The 20851-nt window shown below is 34.9% G+C and overlaps 2 protein-coding genes across 2 annotated transcripts; both read right to left on the bottom strand.

The window, feature by feature from the left end:
* Window positions 1-205: 205 nt before the first annotated feature.
* LOC308258102 (olfactory receptor 10AG1-like) lies at window positions 206-1159 on the bottom strand (the record flags this gene model as incomplete). The annotated part of the gene is made up of 1 exon (XM_080688357.1): window positions 206-1159. Exon 1 carries the CDS (start codon window positions 1145-1147, stop codon window positions 206-208), a length of 942 nt encoding a protein of 313 aa, XP_080544483.1. The 5' UTR covers window positions 1148-1159.
* Window positions 1160-15114: 13955 nt separating this feature from the next.
* Window positions 15115-16065, bottom strand: LOC308233760 (olfactory receptor 10AG1-like; the record flags this gene model as incomplete). The annotated part of the gene is made up of 1 exon (XM_080640706.1): window positions 15115-16065. One exon carries the CDS (start codon window positions 16063-16065, stop codon window positions 15115-15117), a length of 951 nt encoding a protein of 316 aa, XP_080496832.1.
* Window positions 16066-20851: the final 4786 nt, after the last annotated feature.

The following is a 20851-nucleotide window of genomic DNA, read 5'->3' as shown; positions in this document are numbered from 1 at the left end:
AACTCCCAAAACAGTGATTTGCTATTTGTACTAGTAGACACATACATAACTATAGAACTGAAGATATAAAAGTATCTCAACATTATAAGTAACTTCCAATTTGGAAGTAAATAAATTGAGTTTAAGATAAATAGCTGTTTAAAATTAATAAAAATCTATAAGATATCAATTCAGGTAAATGGACTAATTTTTTTAATGTCAGGAATTATTTACCTAGCAGTTTTCTCAGTGCCATTATGACATCCTTGTTCCTTAGGCTGTATATCATGGGGTTAAATAAGGGAGTCACAATCGTGTAGAAAAGAGACAGCACTTTGTCAGTTCCTGCTGAGTCTTGGGTCATGGGTCTTAAATATGTGATGATACCTGATCCAAAGAATAGTGCCACCACTATAAGATGAGATGAGCACGTGGAGAAGGCTTTGCCCCGACTCATGGCTGATGGCAATTTAAAAATTGTAGAGATGATTTTGCCATAGGAGAGTAGTATCAACAGAAATGGAACCATGACAAACAACACTGCAACTATGTAGACCATTATTTCATTTACAAAGGTGTTCCCGCAGGCCAACTTGAGTATTGGGGGGATGTCACAGAAAAAGTGGTTGATGAGGTTAGAACCACAAAAAGGCAGAGAGAAAATCTGGACGGTCTGCCCTATTTGGACTGGAATTCCACTGATCCAGGAGCCCACCACCAGCTGGGCACAGACCTTGTGGCTTATAACCAGAGGATAGTGCAGAGGGTTACAAATGGCCACGTAGCGGTCATAGGCCATCACGGCCAGAAGGAAACACTCGGTGGCTCCCAGAATAAGAACCCAGCACATTTGTGTAGCACAAGCAACTAAAGATATTGTTCTTCGTTGGGTCCAAAGATTCGTGAGCATTCTAGGGAGTGTAACTGATACATAGCAGATTTCCAAAAAGGAAAAATTACCAAGGAAAAAATACATGGGGGTCTGGAGAGCAGGGTCCAGTTTTGTAATTAGAAATATGGTGCTATTTCCCATCAAGATAATGATATAGATGATTAAGAATAATCCAAATAGAAACCACTGGAGATGAGGAACATCAGCAAAGTCCAAGAGAACAAATTCCATCAATTTAGTTAGATTTTCTGCTGGTGTTTTTTCTTGGTGTTTCATCTGTGGGAAGAGGAAATTTACTGTGTGCTTTTATTTTTATCTTCATGGATCAGTGCCTGTTCTTTAAATTGTTTGTGGATGTTGAGATTGGTTTTCATGATCACTGCAATTATTTTTAATTTAAGAATATGACTATTGATACATTTCCCATTCTCTCAGTGTAGATACTATAGGTTATCACTGTAAAATTTCTTGAAATTTCCTTTAAGATCATGGTTTGTACTTTCTGAATAGAACCCCGAATAAACCAAACTATGTCCTGCTCTGCATAGAGACTGGCAAAATTGGGAGTTGTTGAAGATAGACCCATAGCTTTGCCATATGATCTAACTTTTAATGAATTACAGTTCTTGACAATCCAGCTCTATGTCAAAAATTGTCTTCTGTATACATTTTCAACTGCTTGTGGCAACCCTTCTTTCCCTTACATCACTCGATTATCTTGAACATACATGTCTTTATTGTACAGTTCATATTATTAGGTAGTTTAAAAAAGAGGAGAGAATATTTTATTGTACATAGTGGTATAAAACAAATCATTTTTTAGTAGAATACCGAGTGAGGAAAATAAGAGAGTTTTATTCTAGAAAAGTTGCCTGGGAACAGAGATACAGATAGAAACAGTAAAGAGAGAAACCCTGGGAAAACAGGAATGGCCTGGAATGTGCATGTGTGTGGGCAGCGGGAGAACTATGTTGCCTGTGATATTTACCCTGTGTGCCCCTCCACTATTTCTGTTGTTCCTTAAAACACAACACTTTAGGTAATCATTTCTCACTTTTTTTAGGGATAAAGATAATTGAAACTGACTAATGATGGCTACTTTGATCATTTGCACAAAGGTTTTATGATTGCAAGTCAGGGCCTTATTTTATTTTATTTTATTTTATTATATTTTAATTTTTGTGTGTGTGTTTAATTGGACTTCAGTTTGAATCCTAATTCCTAAATCTGTGTTAAATAAAGCAAGTGTTTAATACGGTTCACTTCTTTATTTGTGATAATTAAATGAAATTATATTGGTAAAATTGCCTACCAATTTTAATTATTATCCTATAATTATAATTATGAATATGATATTATGTTCTTAGATTTTTAGTCCTCAGTGTTATATAACATATTGCCTAGCAAAAAATGTACTTAGTGGAGTTATTGAGTTACTTGGTGATTACTTTTCCATTCTTTTCTTTCATCAGGACAGCGATAAAGGAAGGTGAGTGACACCCCTCGGGTACAAATTTAAGAGGCACTCATTTTCAGGGCTGGCTGATTCCGTATTATACAATCCTGACCGTGTGTTCCTCCTTAAGATATTGTATCCCAAGCATCTCTTGACTCAAGATTGGTCCCAGCCCTGCCTTTCATTTCTCTGTCTTGGTGAACCATGTTCACAAAACACAGTGAAACTTTAGTGTCATGAATAAACAATATTCCTACCAAGATGGACAGGATTTTAGTTCTAGCTTCCCACCTGCTAGCTGTGTGGCCTTATGCAAGTTGCTTAATTTCCCTTGGCTAACTAATGTATAAACACAAGATTGTTATATGAGTTAATGCATTTAAGATATCCAAAGTAATTTGAAGAAGTTCTGGCATTTATGAAAGCATTGCTAAATGCTAGCTATTATTATTCTTATTTCAAACTCATTTGAATTAAATTTTACTCTTTCTTCTAACCTGCATGAAAAAATACCCTCTAATTTACTTTTTCTTTGTAGCACATGTTTAAAATCTTTTTCATTTTAAAGATTAAGATCTTAAAGCTATCAATCAGAGTGAAAACTGGATTAATTCTCTGCCAATATTTTTGCTTATGTTATTGTCTCTAATCTGTGGGCCTAATATCATGATCACTCTCACTACCCAGCCCATAGTCTTGCAACTTGGCTCCTTCCTTTATTTTTTTTTAATATATTTTTTATTGATTTTTTACAGAGAGGAAGGGAAAGGGATAAAGAGTTAGAAACATCGATGAGAGAGAAACATCGATCAGCCGCCTCCTGCACACCTCCCACTGGGGATGTGCCCGCAACCAAGGTACATGCCCTTGACTGGAATCGAACCTGGGACCCCTCAGTCCGCAGGCCGATGCTCTATCCACTGAGCCAAACCGGTCAGGGCGGCTCCTTCCTTTTGATGACTTTTCTTTTACCATCACTAGTGATCTGGAGGCAAGGGCTGTGACTATTTTCTACCTGGGAACAATATAGGTCTTAGAAAATGCCTCATTCCCAAACTGAGTAAAGCATCAAAAACTGTTTAAGTGAAATCATTATTCTTAAACGGAGAAAAGGATAAATATACAATGTAATAAAATTCCAATTTTTATGTATTGCATTTATGAATGGCAGCATTTAATAAAATAATTTAACCTTTATTTGAATAAAGTGATTTCTGGTGCTAAAATATATATGCAGTTTCTAACTGTACAAACCCAATTTTGGTGATGAAATCATAAATCTATTTCATGAAATATGTCAGATTTGTTTATGTTTTTCTCGAGAGGGGAGCAAGGTTGAAAAAGCAGAGATCTACTTTTGTGCTTTAACAAAATTATCTATATTTCTCTATTTTCTTGTAAATGTTTAAGTACTTATTAATCAAGGAAAATAAAATTTAATGTTTAATCATTTTATTTTAAATGCCAGTCTCCATTCCTTGAGTAAATCCAAATAATTAAGAAAATATATACAATATTATAATTTGTTAGCTATAAAGAGCTAACCAAGCTTCAAATATATTTATATATTTTATATAAAATTTCAAATTAAACCTTGAAATTAATAAAACATCATATAGAACTTAAACATTTCTACTATATTAAAGTCCTTAATTTTACTTTTTTCTTTAAAATAATTTTTTAAGCTTTCCTAATGGTTGTACTTTATTCATGGACTGTTTTAATTGAAATCTCCTATTAGTATATGAAGTTGAATACATAAATATTATACTTACTTGTTACATGTTGGCTCAAAATGAAGTATTTTATAATATTACCTGTACCTAGAAAATATTCTTCAATACTACAGTTTACAGTATTTCAAAGTGATTTAACATCATCATTTCATTGTAAAATTTAATAAAATTAGAATATGTAAGAGTTGCTTTGAAACAGACACATTTCCTACTAAATGTTAAATATTAACTTTAAATTAAGAAATATTAACTAAAGCTTAATATCTTATAAAGTAGTTCATATTTACCTTTCTTACTTTGGATGTTGCTGATTTTTCTCACTATATAGGGTTTAAATATTTAAATTAATGTAGGTGAAATACTTGTTTCATCAAAGATATTGAAGCCACCTTTAAAATATTCTGTTCTTTATAAATCAAAGGTGCTCTTTAAATAAAAGTAGTCATCTCTACCCCAGGGATCTCTTCCACCTAACACATATAAATTTTCAATTATACTTTCAAACTTTACTTCTAATAAAATAAGAATGTGGCACAAGTCCAGCTGAGGTAATAGAAAAGATGCCAAGAAAACAGGCTTCAATTCTGGGAAAGACAGATTTTTTTCAACACTTATATTGTTTAAGATCTTGAGTTGGAATCACTTTCTTATAACAAACATAGGCTGTTGCTTCCTATTATTTAGTAAATAGTGACTTCTAAGGGTTTATGCTTATGAAGAGAAAACATTTACAAGATAAGGAACTCCTATAGTCACGTGATGCTGGAAAGTGACTAGGAAAGTTTATTACAAAGTAGCGGGAGCCATTTGTCCTCATGGAAACAGAGAGGAAGGTGATGAGAGGCCTCATGGGAACGAGATGGGGACACAGCACAGCAAAGGGGCCAGAGGCAGCCAGGGCTGAGCTACTGCAGATGCACATCTAACAAGCAGCTCAGCTGAAATGGAGTTCTGAGCCTAATAATGAGCACAGAATAATCTCATGCATGGGTAGAAAGATCTTCTGATGCCACAGAGTATAAATTCCAGAAAATGGCTCAAATACAAGGGAGAATTTACTTAATGAAGAGAGCTTACCAAATTGGCAAATTATGGACATAAAAAGAATAAATGCTACTGGGACAAGTTAGCAGCCTTAGTGGGAAAAATAATAAACCTTATATTTTCTTAATACTCTATATTATAGCAAGAAAAACTCCAAATAATACACAAGCTTAAAGGTTTTAGAGAGTGAAATGATAAAAGTATTCTAAGAAAAAAATAAGGATTTTATAATTTTGGAGTAAGGAAGGTTTAACTATAACTCAAAATTTAGAATAAAGGACACATAAGTTGGAAAAAAAAGCTTCCTATGTAATAATAAATAATTCTGCATGATAAAAAGGCACAAACTCTCCAAAATAAAGTCAAATAAAATTGATATAATGGAAAAAATAATTACAAATGATATCTCAGGTAAAGTGCTCTTGGCTTATTCTTAAATACTGAGGAACAGTCCAAACTATAAATAGAAAAACGAACTAAACAAATGAAATATTTCACAGAAAAGATAGGAAAATAATCCCTTAAACATATATACAGATACTAAACTTTATTTGTAAAATTTTATATTTTAATCTGAACAATGACTTAGTTCAGTGGTTGGCAAACTCATTAGTCAACAGAGCCAAATATCAACAGTACAACGATTGAAATTTCTTTTGAGAGCCAATTTTTTTAAACTTAAACTTCTTCTAACGCCACTTCTTCAAAATAGACTCGCCCAGGCCATGGTATTTTGTGGAAGAACCACAATCAAGGGGCCAAAGAGCCGCATGTGGCTCGCGAGCCGCAGTTTGCCGACCACTGATTAGTTTAAAAAATCTGAGATATTTCCTATGCATTATGTATTAAAAAAATGAAGCAGGCACCATTGACCAATTGTGTTTATTTTTGATGCAATCAATAAAACATGCATGCATATAAAGTTATGCAGTAACATAGTATTGCAACAAGTTTGTAATTGCAAAAGATTGTAAACCAACTAAGTAAAAATAATCATGTGGGTTATCTCTTACTGGCTTAATTGACCTTAATTTTGATATTGTCATGTATTCATTTTTCTCCCAGAGCTCTATGATGCCTCTAAAATATGAGTTTTATAATTTATGCAAAATTTTCTAGTGCTTTCAACAGGAAGACTGGCTTGCTATGACTCAATGAATCATAAACAAATGTGGACGTTATTTCTTTATTTGTTTTAAATCTTGGAAAATATATGTGGCTTGGTTTTCAGTAAGTTCTTACATATGCTTGATTCATTTATCCAAAACAAATCAGTACTATTGCCACTTTGGAATACATTTTTGTTGCTGATTATTTTTTGAGGTAAAAGGCAACTCATTTTTCTGAATTAGTTTCAGGAAAAATAGAAATGTGGCATAAAAATAAAGAGTATTAGATTATGGTTCATTATAAATATATGTTAAATAACATTTAGAAAAGAGAGGAAAATATATGTAATGGGCATTCTAAATACTGTCTTTTAACCTTAACTAAAGGAATATATACAGTAAGATTATGGCTTGTTTTTCTCAACAATATACTTGATTTATGTTGTATGTAATTATGATTTATTAACTTTTATTACTGTCTGGTTCTCCCCTGTATGATGTTGTCAAAATAATTTTCCATACTAATTTGAAAAAGATTTAACATTATAAAATGATGTAAAGATAAAAATTCTCAGATGTGTGCCTTACACACATATGTATGTATTTTTGCTAGTACATGCCTGGGAGTAAGATTCTCAGAGGAATGCTACTCAGACATCAGAAAAAGTTGAAATAGTGGCATTTGCAACAACATGGATGGGTCTTGAGAATATCATGCTTAGTGAAATAAGTCAGACAGAAAAAGTCATGAACCATATGATATCACTCACATATGCAAGGTAAAACTGAAAACAGCAAATGAACAAACACGACAAACAAACAACCTCATAGACACAGACAACAGTATGGTGGTCACCAGAGGGAAGGAGGTGGGGAGTTCGAAGTAAAGGGTAAAGGGGGTCAAATAAATGGTGACAAAAGATTTGACTTTGGTTGGTGGGTGCACAATGGCGTACCGTAGAATTGTGCACTTGAAAACTATATAATCTTATTAACAAATATCACCCCAATATATTTCATTAAAAGGTAGACTAAAATAAAATTTAAAATAGTTTCTCCAGATGAGAGCAGGTTGTCTGCTAGAGTGATGTCCCAATCCACATGCCTGCACTCATGAGAGGTCCCATTGCTCCATATCCTTTACACCTGCAGTATGGTTAGTCTTCATTTATTCACTTACAATTTTTTCTTTTTCTGAGGAGTGTGTCATAGATCTCATTTGGTTTTAAATTGACTTTTACTGTTTACTAATGAGCTATTTCTATTTTCCTGGTCATTTGGATTATCCTTTATTTTCTGTAAAATCCCTCATCATGTTTCCTTTCAATTTTCCTCCTGAGTTTTCTGTGTTTTGAACTTGGAGTACTTCTTTATATGTACTCCTGGTCCATATGTCACAGTCCCAGTGCATTGAAAAGTTCACTCTGAATGGCTTCCTTGGATAAGGAGTACTTCATCATCAATTCTGTTCAACGTATCACTGTTTTTCACTATGGCTACTACTCCTATTTAAATGATTTTTTTCACAGCCAAGGTCATGAAGATCATATACATAACCCTTGAAAAGAGTCATGCTGCATTTCATATTTAGGTTTACAAATTATCAGGATTTTTTTCCTAAGTTATGTCAAGTAAAGGTCATGTTCTTTTTTAAAATACATTATACTCATTTAAATTAATGTAGTTTATTAAAATACCATCTTTTCTACACTGAAAACTTTTACATATTCAAGTGTCCTATAGTCATTCAACAAATATTCTCTATAGGCTTTCCATACACAGTACTCTTTACTAACTGATATCTTTTTAAAGTAATCAATAACAATAAATGGAGAGAGGAACTAAACTGTACACTATGGTTTTTAGGGAAAAATATTGGGACATGTATTACTAGATAAAAGATACTATATATTTTCCGTGAACAGTGTCAAATCAGCAGTGAATTTGTGCTGACAGAGACTAGTCCACTAAATATACGATTTTCTAAAATATTAGTTTTTTTATTGGAAATACAATCAGTTAGGATATAACTCTAATATCAAAAAGTCCAGCCACAAATGGCAAGTTCAAGAATGAGTAAGCAGCCAAAACCGGTTTGGCTCAGTGGATTGAGCGTCAGCCTGTGGACTGAGGGGTCCCGGGTTCGATTCCGGTCAAGGGCACGTAACTTGGTTGCGGGCACATCCCCAGTGGGAGGTGTGCAGGAGGCAGCTGATTGATGTTTCTCTCTCATCGATGTTTCTAACTCTCTATCCCTCTCTCTTCCTCTCTGTAAAAAATCAATAAAATATATTTAAAAAAAAAAAAGAATGAGTAAGCAGAAAAGAAAAACACAAGATAACTTCTGATTAGACTAGTGGTCGGCAAACCACGGCTCACGAGCCACATGCGGCTCTTTGGCGCCTTTACTGTGGCTCTTCCACAAAATACCACGGCCTGGGCGAGTCTATTTTGAAGAAGTGGCGTTAGAAGAAGTTTAAGTTTAAAAAATTTGGCTCTCAAAAGAAATTTCAATCGTTGTACTGTTGATATTTGGCTCTGTTGACTAATGAGTTTACCGACCACTGGATTGGATGAAAGCCAAAATAGAGTGGGGGGGCAGATATTCAAATCAGTGGTTAATGTGTGTTTAATAAAATTAAGAGAGACATTTTCTCAGTGCCATCATGACATCCTTATTCCTCAGAATGTATATCTGGGGGTTAAACATCAGGGTAACAATATGTAGAAAAGAGAGATAAATTTGTTCTGGAAGAGTGTTTGGATTCGGTTTATAAATATGTAATGATTCCAGATGCACAGAATAGAGCCACAACTATGTTGTGAAATGAGCAAGAGGAGAAAGCGTTGGCGACTTCATGGTGGTAGAGATGATTTTACTGGAGGAGCCAAGTGTCAACAAAAAGGGGATCATCATCAACAGCACAGCAACTGTCAAGACCAGCATCTCATTCAGAAAAGTGTTCCCATGGGCCAGCTTGAGCATTGGGAGGATGTCACAGAAGTGATTAGTTTGGTTAGATCCACTAAATGGCAGAGAGAAAATATGGCATGTCTGCCCTAATGTGACTGGAATTCCACTCATCCAACAGCCAGTTATCATCAGCCAGATACAGAGCTCATGGTTCATAACCATGAGCAGAATGTGACAAATGGCCACATGGAGATCACAGACCATTACTGTCAGGAGAAAGCATTCTGTGTTTCCAAGCATAAAGATAAAACATACTTTTGTAATACAGGCAAAGAAAAAAAGGATATTTTTCTGAGTCCAAAGATTTATGAATATTCTGGAAAGAGTGACAGAGACATAACAGATTTCCAGGAAGAAAATATTACTGAGGAAAAAATACATGGGGGTTTGGAAAGCCTGATCATCTCTGGTTATGAGAATAATAATGCCTTTCCCCACGAGTAGTATCACATAAACAAGAAAAATGTCATAAAAAGAAACATTCAGTGATTGGGAACACAATAAAATCCCCAAAGAACAAACTCCATCATTGAAGTGAAATTCGCTTCTGGATGGTATTTTGCAGTGTTCCATCTGTAAAAATAGTGAAATTAATCATTTATCCTTTTGATTTTTTTTATTGACTAGAGAAGATTGAGGAATTTATATATATATATATTGTGTTCAAATTCCAGCATTTTATATCATAATATTAAAGAAAAAAACTGAATCTGATGGTGAACATATACTAAATCTAAACATAGCAATACAATAAAATATATAGTAGATTTGCATTTTAATGGAATTGAAGGGTTCTAAAAGCATACATTTCTATTTTTGTTTGTGGACAGAGCCCAGTCTTTTTACTCATGTTTTATTCCACATATTACAATCTACAGCAGAAACATTTAGATCTGCTATAATTCCCAATGGAGTGCTCACCATAAAATTTTGAATTTTACCTTTTGGTAATACAACTCTTATATATAACTTTTTGCAAGTACATTGTGTGTCATTCCTTAACTCTAATACTGCTATGGCTCTTCCTGACTCTGCATGCACTTTGCCCTGACATTTTATTCCTATTTCATTTATCTATCAAAATCAAATAAATAAAATTATCACTAGACATTATGTTTCAAGATCTTTCATTCACCCAATACCATCATGCAATAGATAGTTGATAAATATATTTTGAACTAAAAGTGGTTAATTAATACTGAACTTATGAAATAAATTGCATAGATAATATTATTTAATGAATGTTGTCTAGTTCATATAACCTGATATGGTTAGTTGTTCTCATTTTAATTATATATATATATATATATATATATATATATATATATGTATATATATATATATATATATACATACATATATATATATATATATTTATCTGAGATGACAAATAAAAAAAAAATCCAAATTTAGTATAAATTATTATACTATATAATAAAAGGCTAACATGCATATCGACCAAACTGTGGAATGACCAGTCGCTATGATGCACACTGACCACCAGGGGCAGACACTTAATGCAGGAGCTGCCCTCTGTTGGCCAGTGTGCTCCCACAGGGAGAGCACTGTTTAGCCAGAAGCTGGGCTGACAGCTGGTGAACGCAGCGGTGGTGGTGCGGAGCGGGCCTAAGCCATCAGTCGGACATCCCTCGAAGACTCCCGGACTACGAGAGGGTGCAGGCCAGGCTGAGGGACCGCCCCCCCCCAACCCCGAGTGCATGAATTTTGTGCACCGGGCCTCTAGGAAAATATAATGATTAGACAGTTGCTCCCCAAAAGTCAAATACTGAAGTATTGTCTTAAAGTTTTTAGTTCCCTTTTTAAGATATTTAGAACTGTGAAAACTAATATAGATAGCGCTACTTCAAAATAGAGTCAGTATTGCCATCCCAGAGGAATTGCCTGATATGACTTAGTCCTCAAACCTTTGGAATGTTTGACTGGGCAAAATAACTTTTAAACTGGATCAAAGCAATATTGTATTCCAACTGATCTAAATGTTTCTGCTATAGATTGTAATATGTGGAATAAAAAGAGCTAACAGGGAAGCAGACATTCTTACTACAGACTGAAAATTTAAGACAATCTTAGAAGTAGCACTACCATGTATAGCTAATGATATATATTCTGAGGAATAAGGATGTCATGATGGCCTTAAGAAAATGGCTCCCTTAATTTGTATTAAACATGCATTAGTCACTGATTTGAATGCATTATCTGTCCCCCCTCCCTATTTCAGCTTTGGTCTGATCAGAAATTATCTCATACATGGCAGTGCTAATTCTAAGATTGTTTTTAATTTGTTATATACCAATTATACCTCAATTAGAAAAATAAAAAGTTTTTTTGTGTGTTTTACATATAATAATTTCTTTGTAACAAGTCCAAACTCTGAATTTCTATAGGTGCAGTTTGGTTGCACCTATAGAAATTTCTTCCTTGGCTTATTAGCATCAACAGAAATTCCTTCTATTCATGTAATTGTTTCCCTTCCCTTTTACATAAATAACCCTTGCCTCTATCTCAGAACCCCAAACACCATTTCGGTTTCTGTCTTAATCTCTGCTACCCAAGTAGCTATTTTCTTTAATCTGAAATAAATGCTGCTACCTCTCACTTTGGCTTTTTATTTTTAAGGTTAACAGAAACCCATCTCCCCCAAAAAAGAATAAGGTGGTTTGGAAAATAGAGGTTAGAGCAAAAAAAGAGTATGCTTTAAAGCAAATAAAAGTACAAAGAGTAAAAATAAAGATGACAAAGAAATGAGAAATCCCATGTTTGTATTCTATTTTATGCCTACTATTCTTAAGAAGAAAATAACTTCTAAAAATATTTTTAGTGAAAAAATCATAGAATTAATCTTGAATGTAGAATATATATATATTTTTTTCTATAGTAAGTCATAGAAACAGATATAAATGATGATAAACCAGGATCTTTTCTTATTAAAAGGGATTTGGTCCAAATTAGTTTCAGTTATTTACCTGATTAATTATTAACACAAACATGCTGTACTTATGTAGGAATCTATGATCTCCAAAGTGTTTTAGTATCAGTTCCATTTCAATTTTCTGTATCATAATGAAGGTGAGAAATCCAAATTTTCAGCTTTGATTGGAGTGCAAATTATGAGCTTAAATCTATCTTCTTTACATGGTGAGTATGTTGAATCTTGATTTTCAGAGTTCTACAGTGTTCTAAAATAAACAAAAATATCAATACAAAAATCAGAGTGACATAATTCATCCTTTTTCTTTCATATTTAGCAATAGCTGCTTTTTTATTTGTTATGTAGTTTTTATTTACTGAATAAAAAATTATTTTTTGAGTTACATTCTCTTTGTAATGGATCCAAACAATAAATCAAAATATAATAATAAATAAATCAGAAATTATTTGAAATCTTGCCACTATGAAGAAGTCAATATTTTCTTTTTCTTTTTAAAATATATTTTTATTGATTTCAGAAAGGAAGGGAGAGGGAGTGAGAGATAGAAACATCAATGATGAGAGAGACTCATTGATAGGCTACCTCCTTCATGCCCCCTATTGGGGATCAACCCTGAAACCCAGGCATGTGCCTTGACCAGAATCCAACCTGGAACCCTTCAGTCCGCAAGCCGATGCTCTATCCATTGAGCCAAACTGGCTAGGGCAAACCAATATTTTCTGAAAAACAGTGAACAGAGCAGTTGGTGGTTGCCAGAGGCAGGGTTGTGGGGTGGGCAAAATGGATGAAGGCGGGCAAAAGATAGAAACTTGGAGTTATAAGAAAAATAAGTCATAGGATGTGACCTAGGTGACTATAGTTAATAATACTGTATTGCATATTTGAACGTTGCTAGGTGAGTAGATCTTAAAAGTCCTCATCATAAGAAAATAATGTTTCGTAACTATATATGGCAACGGATATTAAGCAGATTTATTGTGGTGATCATTTCACAATATAGACAAACATCAACTCATTATCTTGTACACCTGAAACCAATATAATGTTATATATCATTAGAACAATAAGAAAGTTATTTTTTGTTTTACGTATTATAATTTCTTTGTAACAAGTCCAAAATCTAAATAAAAACATAATAATTAAATCAGAAATTGTTTGAAATTCTACCACTGTGAGAAAGACAATATTTTCTTCTCGTCCACATCCTCCCAGATACTGCTTATCTGAATACACACCCACTACTGACAAGTACATGCAAAATGCTACATGATATTATGGAATGCGATCCTTCTTTGTTTTGTAAACATAGAGCTATTACCTACATACATGTGCATTCTTTCTCACATGTCAGCAAAGCTTGGGATGTCTTCAGAGAAGTGGATCTGACCCACTGTGTTGAAAAGCTCTGCAGAGTTGCTGCTGCAGATGTTTTCCAGTGTGTTAGGGGGTTCCAGCTGAGAGGGCCTTCCCTTCGTTTCCAGCTTGCTTTTGCACTATAAAAAACCTTTAATAAGCATTCTTGAACAAACACATGTATTACTCATTCTTGGGCAAATATTATTTCTACCACTTGAGGTTACTTTGATGCATTTTTTTTTTAATTAAAAGGATAACTTTTGATTTTACTTTCAAAAGAAAAAAAACAAACCACCAAATTATTGCCCCCAAATGATACAGAAATCAATAATTCCAGATGATTCACATAAAAGCATTTTAATGAAAAGACTATTTATGTGGCGTATTACTTTCTTTGATTTACTGTAACAAATTACTACAGTGTGAGTGGCTTAACACAACAAAAATTAGGTCTCTCACAGTTCTAGAATTCAGAGTCCCAAATCGCAGTGTTGGCAGGTTCTCACTCCCTCCGAAGGCTTTAAGGAAGAATCTTTCCTTGTTTTTTCCAGCGTTTGGTGGCTCTTGACCTTGGCTGCATGGTTCTTGGGTGCATCCCTCCAATCTCTGCCTCTGTCTTCACATGGTGTCCTCTGTGTCTCCATCTGTTTTCTAAACTTTCTATGCATTTCTGTCTCATAAGGACACTGGTCAGAGATTTAGTGTCCACCTTAAGTCAGGATGATCTTATTTCCTTAATTTGATACAACTGCAAAGGCCTTTTATTTTTTCCAAATAAGGCCACATTTTCAAGTTCTGGATGGAAACACACACACACACACACACACACACATATTCCTATATTCAACCCAATTCACATTGATATGGATAGTTTAGAGTAAAAATTTCAGATACTTCTAATACTAAGTAGATATTTCTGAAGCAAAACTTGAAGTTGCAAGGGAAGGGATGATGTTATCAGAGACAGTTAGTGCTGGGATAAGAAAGGGGACACCCTCAGGGTTTGCAGTCTTAAAGCACCATGGGCAGTGACAGGAGATAGAAACAAGAAAAAAATGCAAAAAAACCACTAGGATTCCCTTCTTCCACCATCTCAGCTACTGCTGGTTTTTCTTCATTGGCCAAATATAATCATAATACAGTGGAGGTCAGTAAATATATCTGAAGGAATGGGAAGGTTAAAGGAAATATATCACAGAACATGACTCTAATCTCTGGTTGTATAACACACTCAGTTAAGTATCATTGTATTGCTCAGACAATCTCTTACTAGATCATAGTGAGAGGAAAGATGAATCTTCAAATTAGATTGTTACAATTGAGATAAGTTGTGCTCTGATTACACAGAAGCCCTTTACTTAACTCTATGAAACTAAGGCCCCTTAACATAATGTGAGGTCGCTATGATGATATCAATGATCATTACTTAAAAATGGGTGGAAAGGGCAAAGGGGGAGAAATGGGGGAACATCTGTAATACTCTCAACAATAAATACAAATTTTTTAAAAAGTGCAGAAATTTCTGAAAACAACATAGGAATGAAACTAGATTTTTTCCCCTGTTGTACCTATGTGATAAGCACATAAACAAACCTGTTAGCAAGTTCAAGTCTTTGAGTCATCGTAATAACGTAGTTGCTAGTTTTTTCAGTGCCATCATGATGTCTTTGTTCCTCAGAGTATATATAATGGGGTTCAATGTTGGGATCAAAACAGTGTAGAAAAGGGAGATCAGTTTCCCAATTCCTTCATACTGATTTGGTTTGGGTTGTAAATAAGTGATAGTAGCTGTTCCATAGAATAAGACCACAACAATCAGGTGAGATGAACAAGTGGAGAAGGCTTTAGCCCTCCCTCTGGCTGAAGACAATTTCAGAATGCTGGAAATAATTTTGCCATAGGAGACAACAATCAACAGAAATGGAACCATGATAAATATCACCGCAACTACATAGACCGCTATCTCATTCACAAATGTGTCCCCACAAGCTAGCTTGAGTACTGGGGGGATGTCGCAGAAGAAATGATTAATTGTGTTAGACCCACAAAAGGGCAGAGAAAAAATCTGCCATGTTTGGCCAAACACGACTGGAACTCCACTGACCCAGGAGGCGGTCACCAGCTGGACACAGACCTTGTGGTTCATGATTAGAGGATAGTGCAGAGCGTTACAAATGGCCACGTAGCGGTCATAGGCCATCACGGTCAGAAGGAGACACTCTGAGCCTCCGAACATCAGGACAAAACACATCTGTGTAGCACAAGCAAGCAAAGAAATGTTTCCTTTCTGGGTCAAAAGATCCATGAGCATTCTTGGGATAGTGACTGTTACATAACAGATTTCTAGAAAGGAAAAATTGCTGAGGAAAAAATACATGGGGGTCTGGAGAGCAGGGTCAATTTTTGTTATCAGTATTATGATGCTATTGCATATGAGGATAGTCAGATAGATGACTAAAAATATCCCAAAAAGAATCCATTGGCTATTGGGAATGTCAGAAAACCCCAAAAGAACAAATTCCGTCATTGCAGTGAAATTTGAGTTTTCTGTTTTTAATCTGTTCTCCATCTGCAAATATGGTAAATTCAAGATGGTTAATTCATTTCTGTTCTTGAACCACATCTTCTTCTTCTATTAATTGGATTAAATGCATGAAAGTATTTCTATAATCTCTAAAATTATTTCCATCATTACCTTCTTCTATTTCTAAGAAATTATATTTGAAACTTTGAAAATGAACTGATGTGCAGTTAAAATAAATCCAAGAAATAAAATCCTAATATATTTTATACTTAAGTAGAATGATATCAAAAGAAAATGAGAAGTGTGCATTATTACTGTACAATAATAATATCTAATCATTGCACCTCTATTAAGAGTGGAATTATGATGCAGGCTTTTTCCATTGTTTTTGTCTGGGTTCATCATTTTTATTCTGTATTGATTGACTTATTCCATCTTCTTTCAGTGTAAAGCTTTTCTCTTACAGTTTTTCTTTATTCTTATTCAAAATGAGCTTTAAGTCTTCCCAATTATATAATCAATGAGAATCAACTTTCTTAAAACAAACCTTTTTAAGTTAGGGAATAAATATATCCAATATTAATGTTCTACTTTATGTACCACACCTATCACTTATGCTAAGTATAAAAAACAATTCTATCATCCTGTTAAATAACTTTCCCTATTACCATCTCTTATACAGTGTATGCAATGTATGCTAAATATAAATAAACCTTTAACTCAGTCAAGAAATATGGCTCATTCACCCACAATTGTAACCAAATACAATTCTCTTTTTCTATTTCCCCTTCATAATTTTTCCTAATAAAATATAACTTTGATTAAACCCAATTATTTGCTCTGGACATGTAAATAGTTGGAACATATGAATGAAATTAAACACACACACACACACACACACACACACACACACACACACAATCTTACTTTAGTTGATGTTAAAGTCCTCCAGTATCAGACAGTCAACACAGTCTGACAATTTCTATTACACTTTATTAATATTTGATCTGTAACTTTCCAAAACAAATATTATGTTTTCCTATCTCATCAAATCTACTACACCTATTGCCACCTTCTAGCCCCATCAGCTGTTTTTGCCTTACTACTTTGATAAATAAAACTGAGAAGCCAAATATTTTTTTTCACTTTTCCCTATTTTCATCAGTACTAGTTTTCAAAATTACCTGAAGTGAATAATTTTATTATAAATATCACTACTATTTCTATTTCACATATTTCTAATTTTACTTTATAATTAAGAAAGTTAAGAACTGCATTATTTATTTTAAGTAATTATTCATTTACAGATAAAGATCATAGAATTTCATGCTTTCCTGTTTTATTCTTTGTATGTTGATCCTCAAGTTTATAACTATCTTTAAATTAAATAAGCTTAAAACACAATTACCACTTACCTTTATGGATTTGCATGAAGTTGACTTTGTGAGTGTAGGTGCTTTTTAACCTGTAAAGTTTTTAAGTTCCTTGGTGTCAGTCATGGTAACTCTACAATTCTTGCTAGCTTCAATGCTGGCTGTTCTTAAGTAGGAAGTAGCCATGCTCACCCTGGGGGACATCTTTCTCCCATGTGCCAATTTAATTTCTAGATGACGGCTTCTGTTTGGCAATCATCTGGGTTTATCACTTGAAACTGCTTTCTCTGTAGATGGCCTGTCTTCTTCAACCCCTTCCTGGCATAAAGCTCCACAGTATGGGGTAGTCCCTGGGTGAAGAAATACCACTTAATCACCTAGTTTTACTTTCAAGATAAAGTTAAAAATCCTTCTATGTATTGTATTTGAGATCCTTCATAATTGGTATGGATTTGCTTTCCTTTATTTATTCCTGTAATCCATACAGATCTAGAGCATCCACAATTTTAGAAAAATGTGCTCATTGTTTATCACATGGACATGGCACACTTCCTCTCTTCCATACATTTGGGTGGGTAGATCCCTTTTCAGAAGGGGGACTCTCTGTCCCTAGATTAACTTTTGTGGAAAATAGAGCATCTCATGTGTGCTGATAAAATTCTGGATGATTTTATTCATGTTATGGGCAAAGGAGATATATTTAAATGATTCAGAGACACAGACAACAGCCCAGTGTTACCAGAAGGAAGGAGGCGGGGAGGGAGGGTAGTAAAGGATAAAGGAGGGTCAAATATATGGGATAGGAGATTTGACTTTGGTTGGTGAGCATATAATGCAATATACAGATGATGCATCTTAGAATTGTACACTTGGAAACCTATATAATGCTTATCGAATGTTATCCCAATAAATTTAATAAGATAAATAAATAAATGAAATTTAAAAATGCAATATCTGGGAAGCACCATAAAGTGAAGTGCAATTAAAAAAATATAAGCCACTCAAAAATAAGCATTGTCTTGGATGGTGGGGCTCAGTGGTTGGAGTGTTGGCCTGCACACCAAAGGTTCACAGGTTTGATTCCAGGTCAAGAGGTTTCAGTTCACTCCCTTCCCAGCACCTGTCCCCCTATTGGGGCACCGTGTGAGGCAACCAGGCAACGTGTTTTTCCTACATAGATGTTTCTCTCCCTCCTTCCAATATCTCTGAAAAGCAATGGAAAAATATCCAAAGTGTTATTCAAAGTGGTTATAAGATTTTACTCTCCCACCAGCAGGGTGTGAGAAGAATGATTGTTTGACCCCCCCTTGCCAACATTTGGCATTGTTAGAGTTTTCAATATTTGCCATTCTAATGGTTGATTGTGATGCCTCATTATGTTTTGATTGCATTTTTTAATGACTAAATGTGTGCATATTTTATGTACTTACTGGCTATATATTTTTTTTCTTTTTTTAATTTATTGTCTAAAGTTTTACATATGTCTCCTTTGTTTTTTGATGAAGTGTTCGTTCAGTCCATTAGTTCTCTCTCTCTCTTTTTTTATTTTATTTTTTACTGGGTTGTCTTATTATTATTGGGTGGCAAGTATTTGTTATATATTCTTGTTATAAAACCTTGGTCAGAAATCCAGGTTGGGGCCAAAGCAGGTTTATGTTGTGAGTGTGGGAAACACAGTATGTATTCTTATATTATTATTTTATTAATTACTGTATTGTTTTCCATATGAACAAATGTAAACTTACTTATGTCCACCCCATATGTATGAAGGATATATTTCCCTTCTCTCTGGTTTACTTTTGAGCCTTTTAATGCCATGCTTTGAAGAAAAATATGTTAAGCATGACCTCCTGACCTGCCTTGACACATTCCACTGGGAAAATTTGGAAAGGCTTTCTTTATTCCAATGCCTCTTCCCATTGTTCTGTGGGAATCAGCACAGATAAAACTGCCAATAAGTTAGTATTTTATGTCTAGTGTTTTTAATCTTCATATGGGACCCACCTGAGCCATACCTGTGCTTTTCAGCCAAAAATTCAAGCTGACCCTGGGAAGCCCACATTTCTCCATGGCGCTAACATGGTGGGGCAATCCCCAGGACCGTACCAGAGTTTCACCACTTTCATGGCCCTTCTACGACTATTCGTATTTCTTTCATCTTCCTCCAACTGGATTTCCAATGTACAATGTCTGATATAAAATTCTAAGGTTATACATTTTAAAAGGAAATAAGATTCTGATGTTCATATGTTGACTGAACACAGAACTTAGAATGCAAGCATTGTGTACACCAGTACCCACCCTGTCTTCCCTGCTTCAGACACCTTTCATAGTTTCAGTATTCCATACATAACTGTCTGATCTTATTGGGGAGAAAACAGCTCTAGAGATTACATTGCTAAAAATATATTAAAAAGCAATCCACAGTATTTTTGATATCTCTTTTACACAGAATTTTAGAATATATCTAAGATTTATTTACTTATGATGTTTTATAATCTCTTTTATATAAAGAACAAAACTATATTTTCTTATAATTGGATACTATTATGACCTTGATAATTGCTTCTTAAAGTTTTTTTTTTCAAGTTTTCTCTTTAAGCTGTGGTTTTAATGGTAGGGAGGGATTGTACAGAAATTATGTTATATGCACTTTCTCATCACCTTCTAAAGAGCTCTGATAATGGATGTGATTGGAGAGATGGAGAAGGTGGAGGTGAGTGAAGGCATTCTGTGTTTTGAAAGTAACATCATGGGGAACGTGGTGAGAAAACCCACGATCCTGGAAAGGTTGGTGCTAGTTTTACAGAATGCAGGATTATGTGGAGCAAAAGAGACATAGGGAGTGCAGAGATGACTAATATGGGTTTTATCTCATTTTGCTGCTTTAGCATTCAACTTTACATTTTCCTATCTTCTTACACAGTTATTCCTTTGTCATTAAGGCCCTATAAAGTTTCTTAAATAAAGAAAGGAAAATTGCTGATTTGTGCCTCAGAGAGAAAGAGCTGAAAGTGAGAAAAGTGACTCTCACACATCCCAGGGATAAAGTTTTAGTATCTATATATATATATAAAAGGCTAAGCAACCATTGCATCTGAAACAACCAAATGGTCAACCAAACAGGCTGTGTGGGGCGACCAGGCCCGCAGGCAGGGCAGTTGCCGGTGACGAGACCAAAAGGAGTGGGCAGTGAGGGGTGACCAGGCCAGCAGAGGGGGGCAGTGAGGAGCAGGCAGGTTGGCAGGGGGGGGGCAGTTGCGGGCGACCACACCGGCAGGGGGTGCAGTAAGGGGCGACCTGGCCAGTGGGGGGCACTAAGGGGTGACCAGGCTGGTGGGGGGGCAGTTGGGGGCAACCAGGCTGGCAGGGGGGCAATTAGGGGTGACTACGCCTGCATTGGGGCAGTTGGGGGTGATCAGCCCAGCAGGGGGGGAGTTAGGTGCAATCTGGCAGGC

The sequence above is a fragment of the Plecotus auritus genome (genome assembly GCF_963455305.1).
Source record: "Plecotus auritus genome assembly, chromosome: 9".
Lineage (NCBI taxonomy): Eukaryota > Metazoa > Chordata > Mammalia > Chiroptera > Vespertilionidae > Plecotus > Plecotus auritus.
The sequence above is the reverse complement of the archived record's forward strand: the minus strand, read 5'-3'. Positions and strand labels throughout refer to the sequence as shown.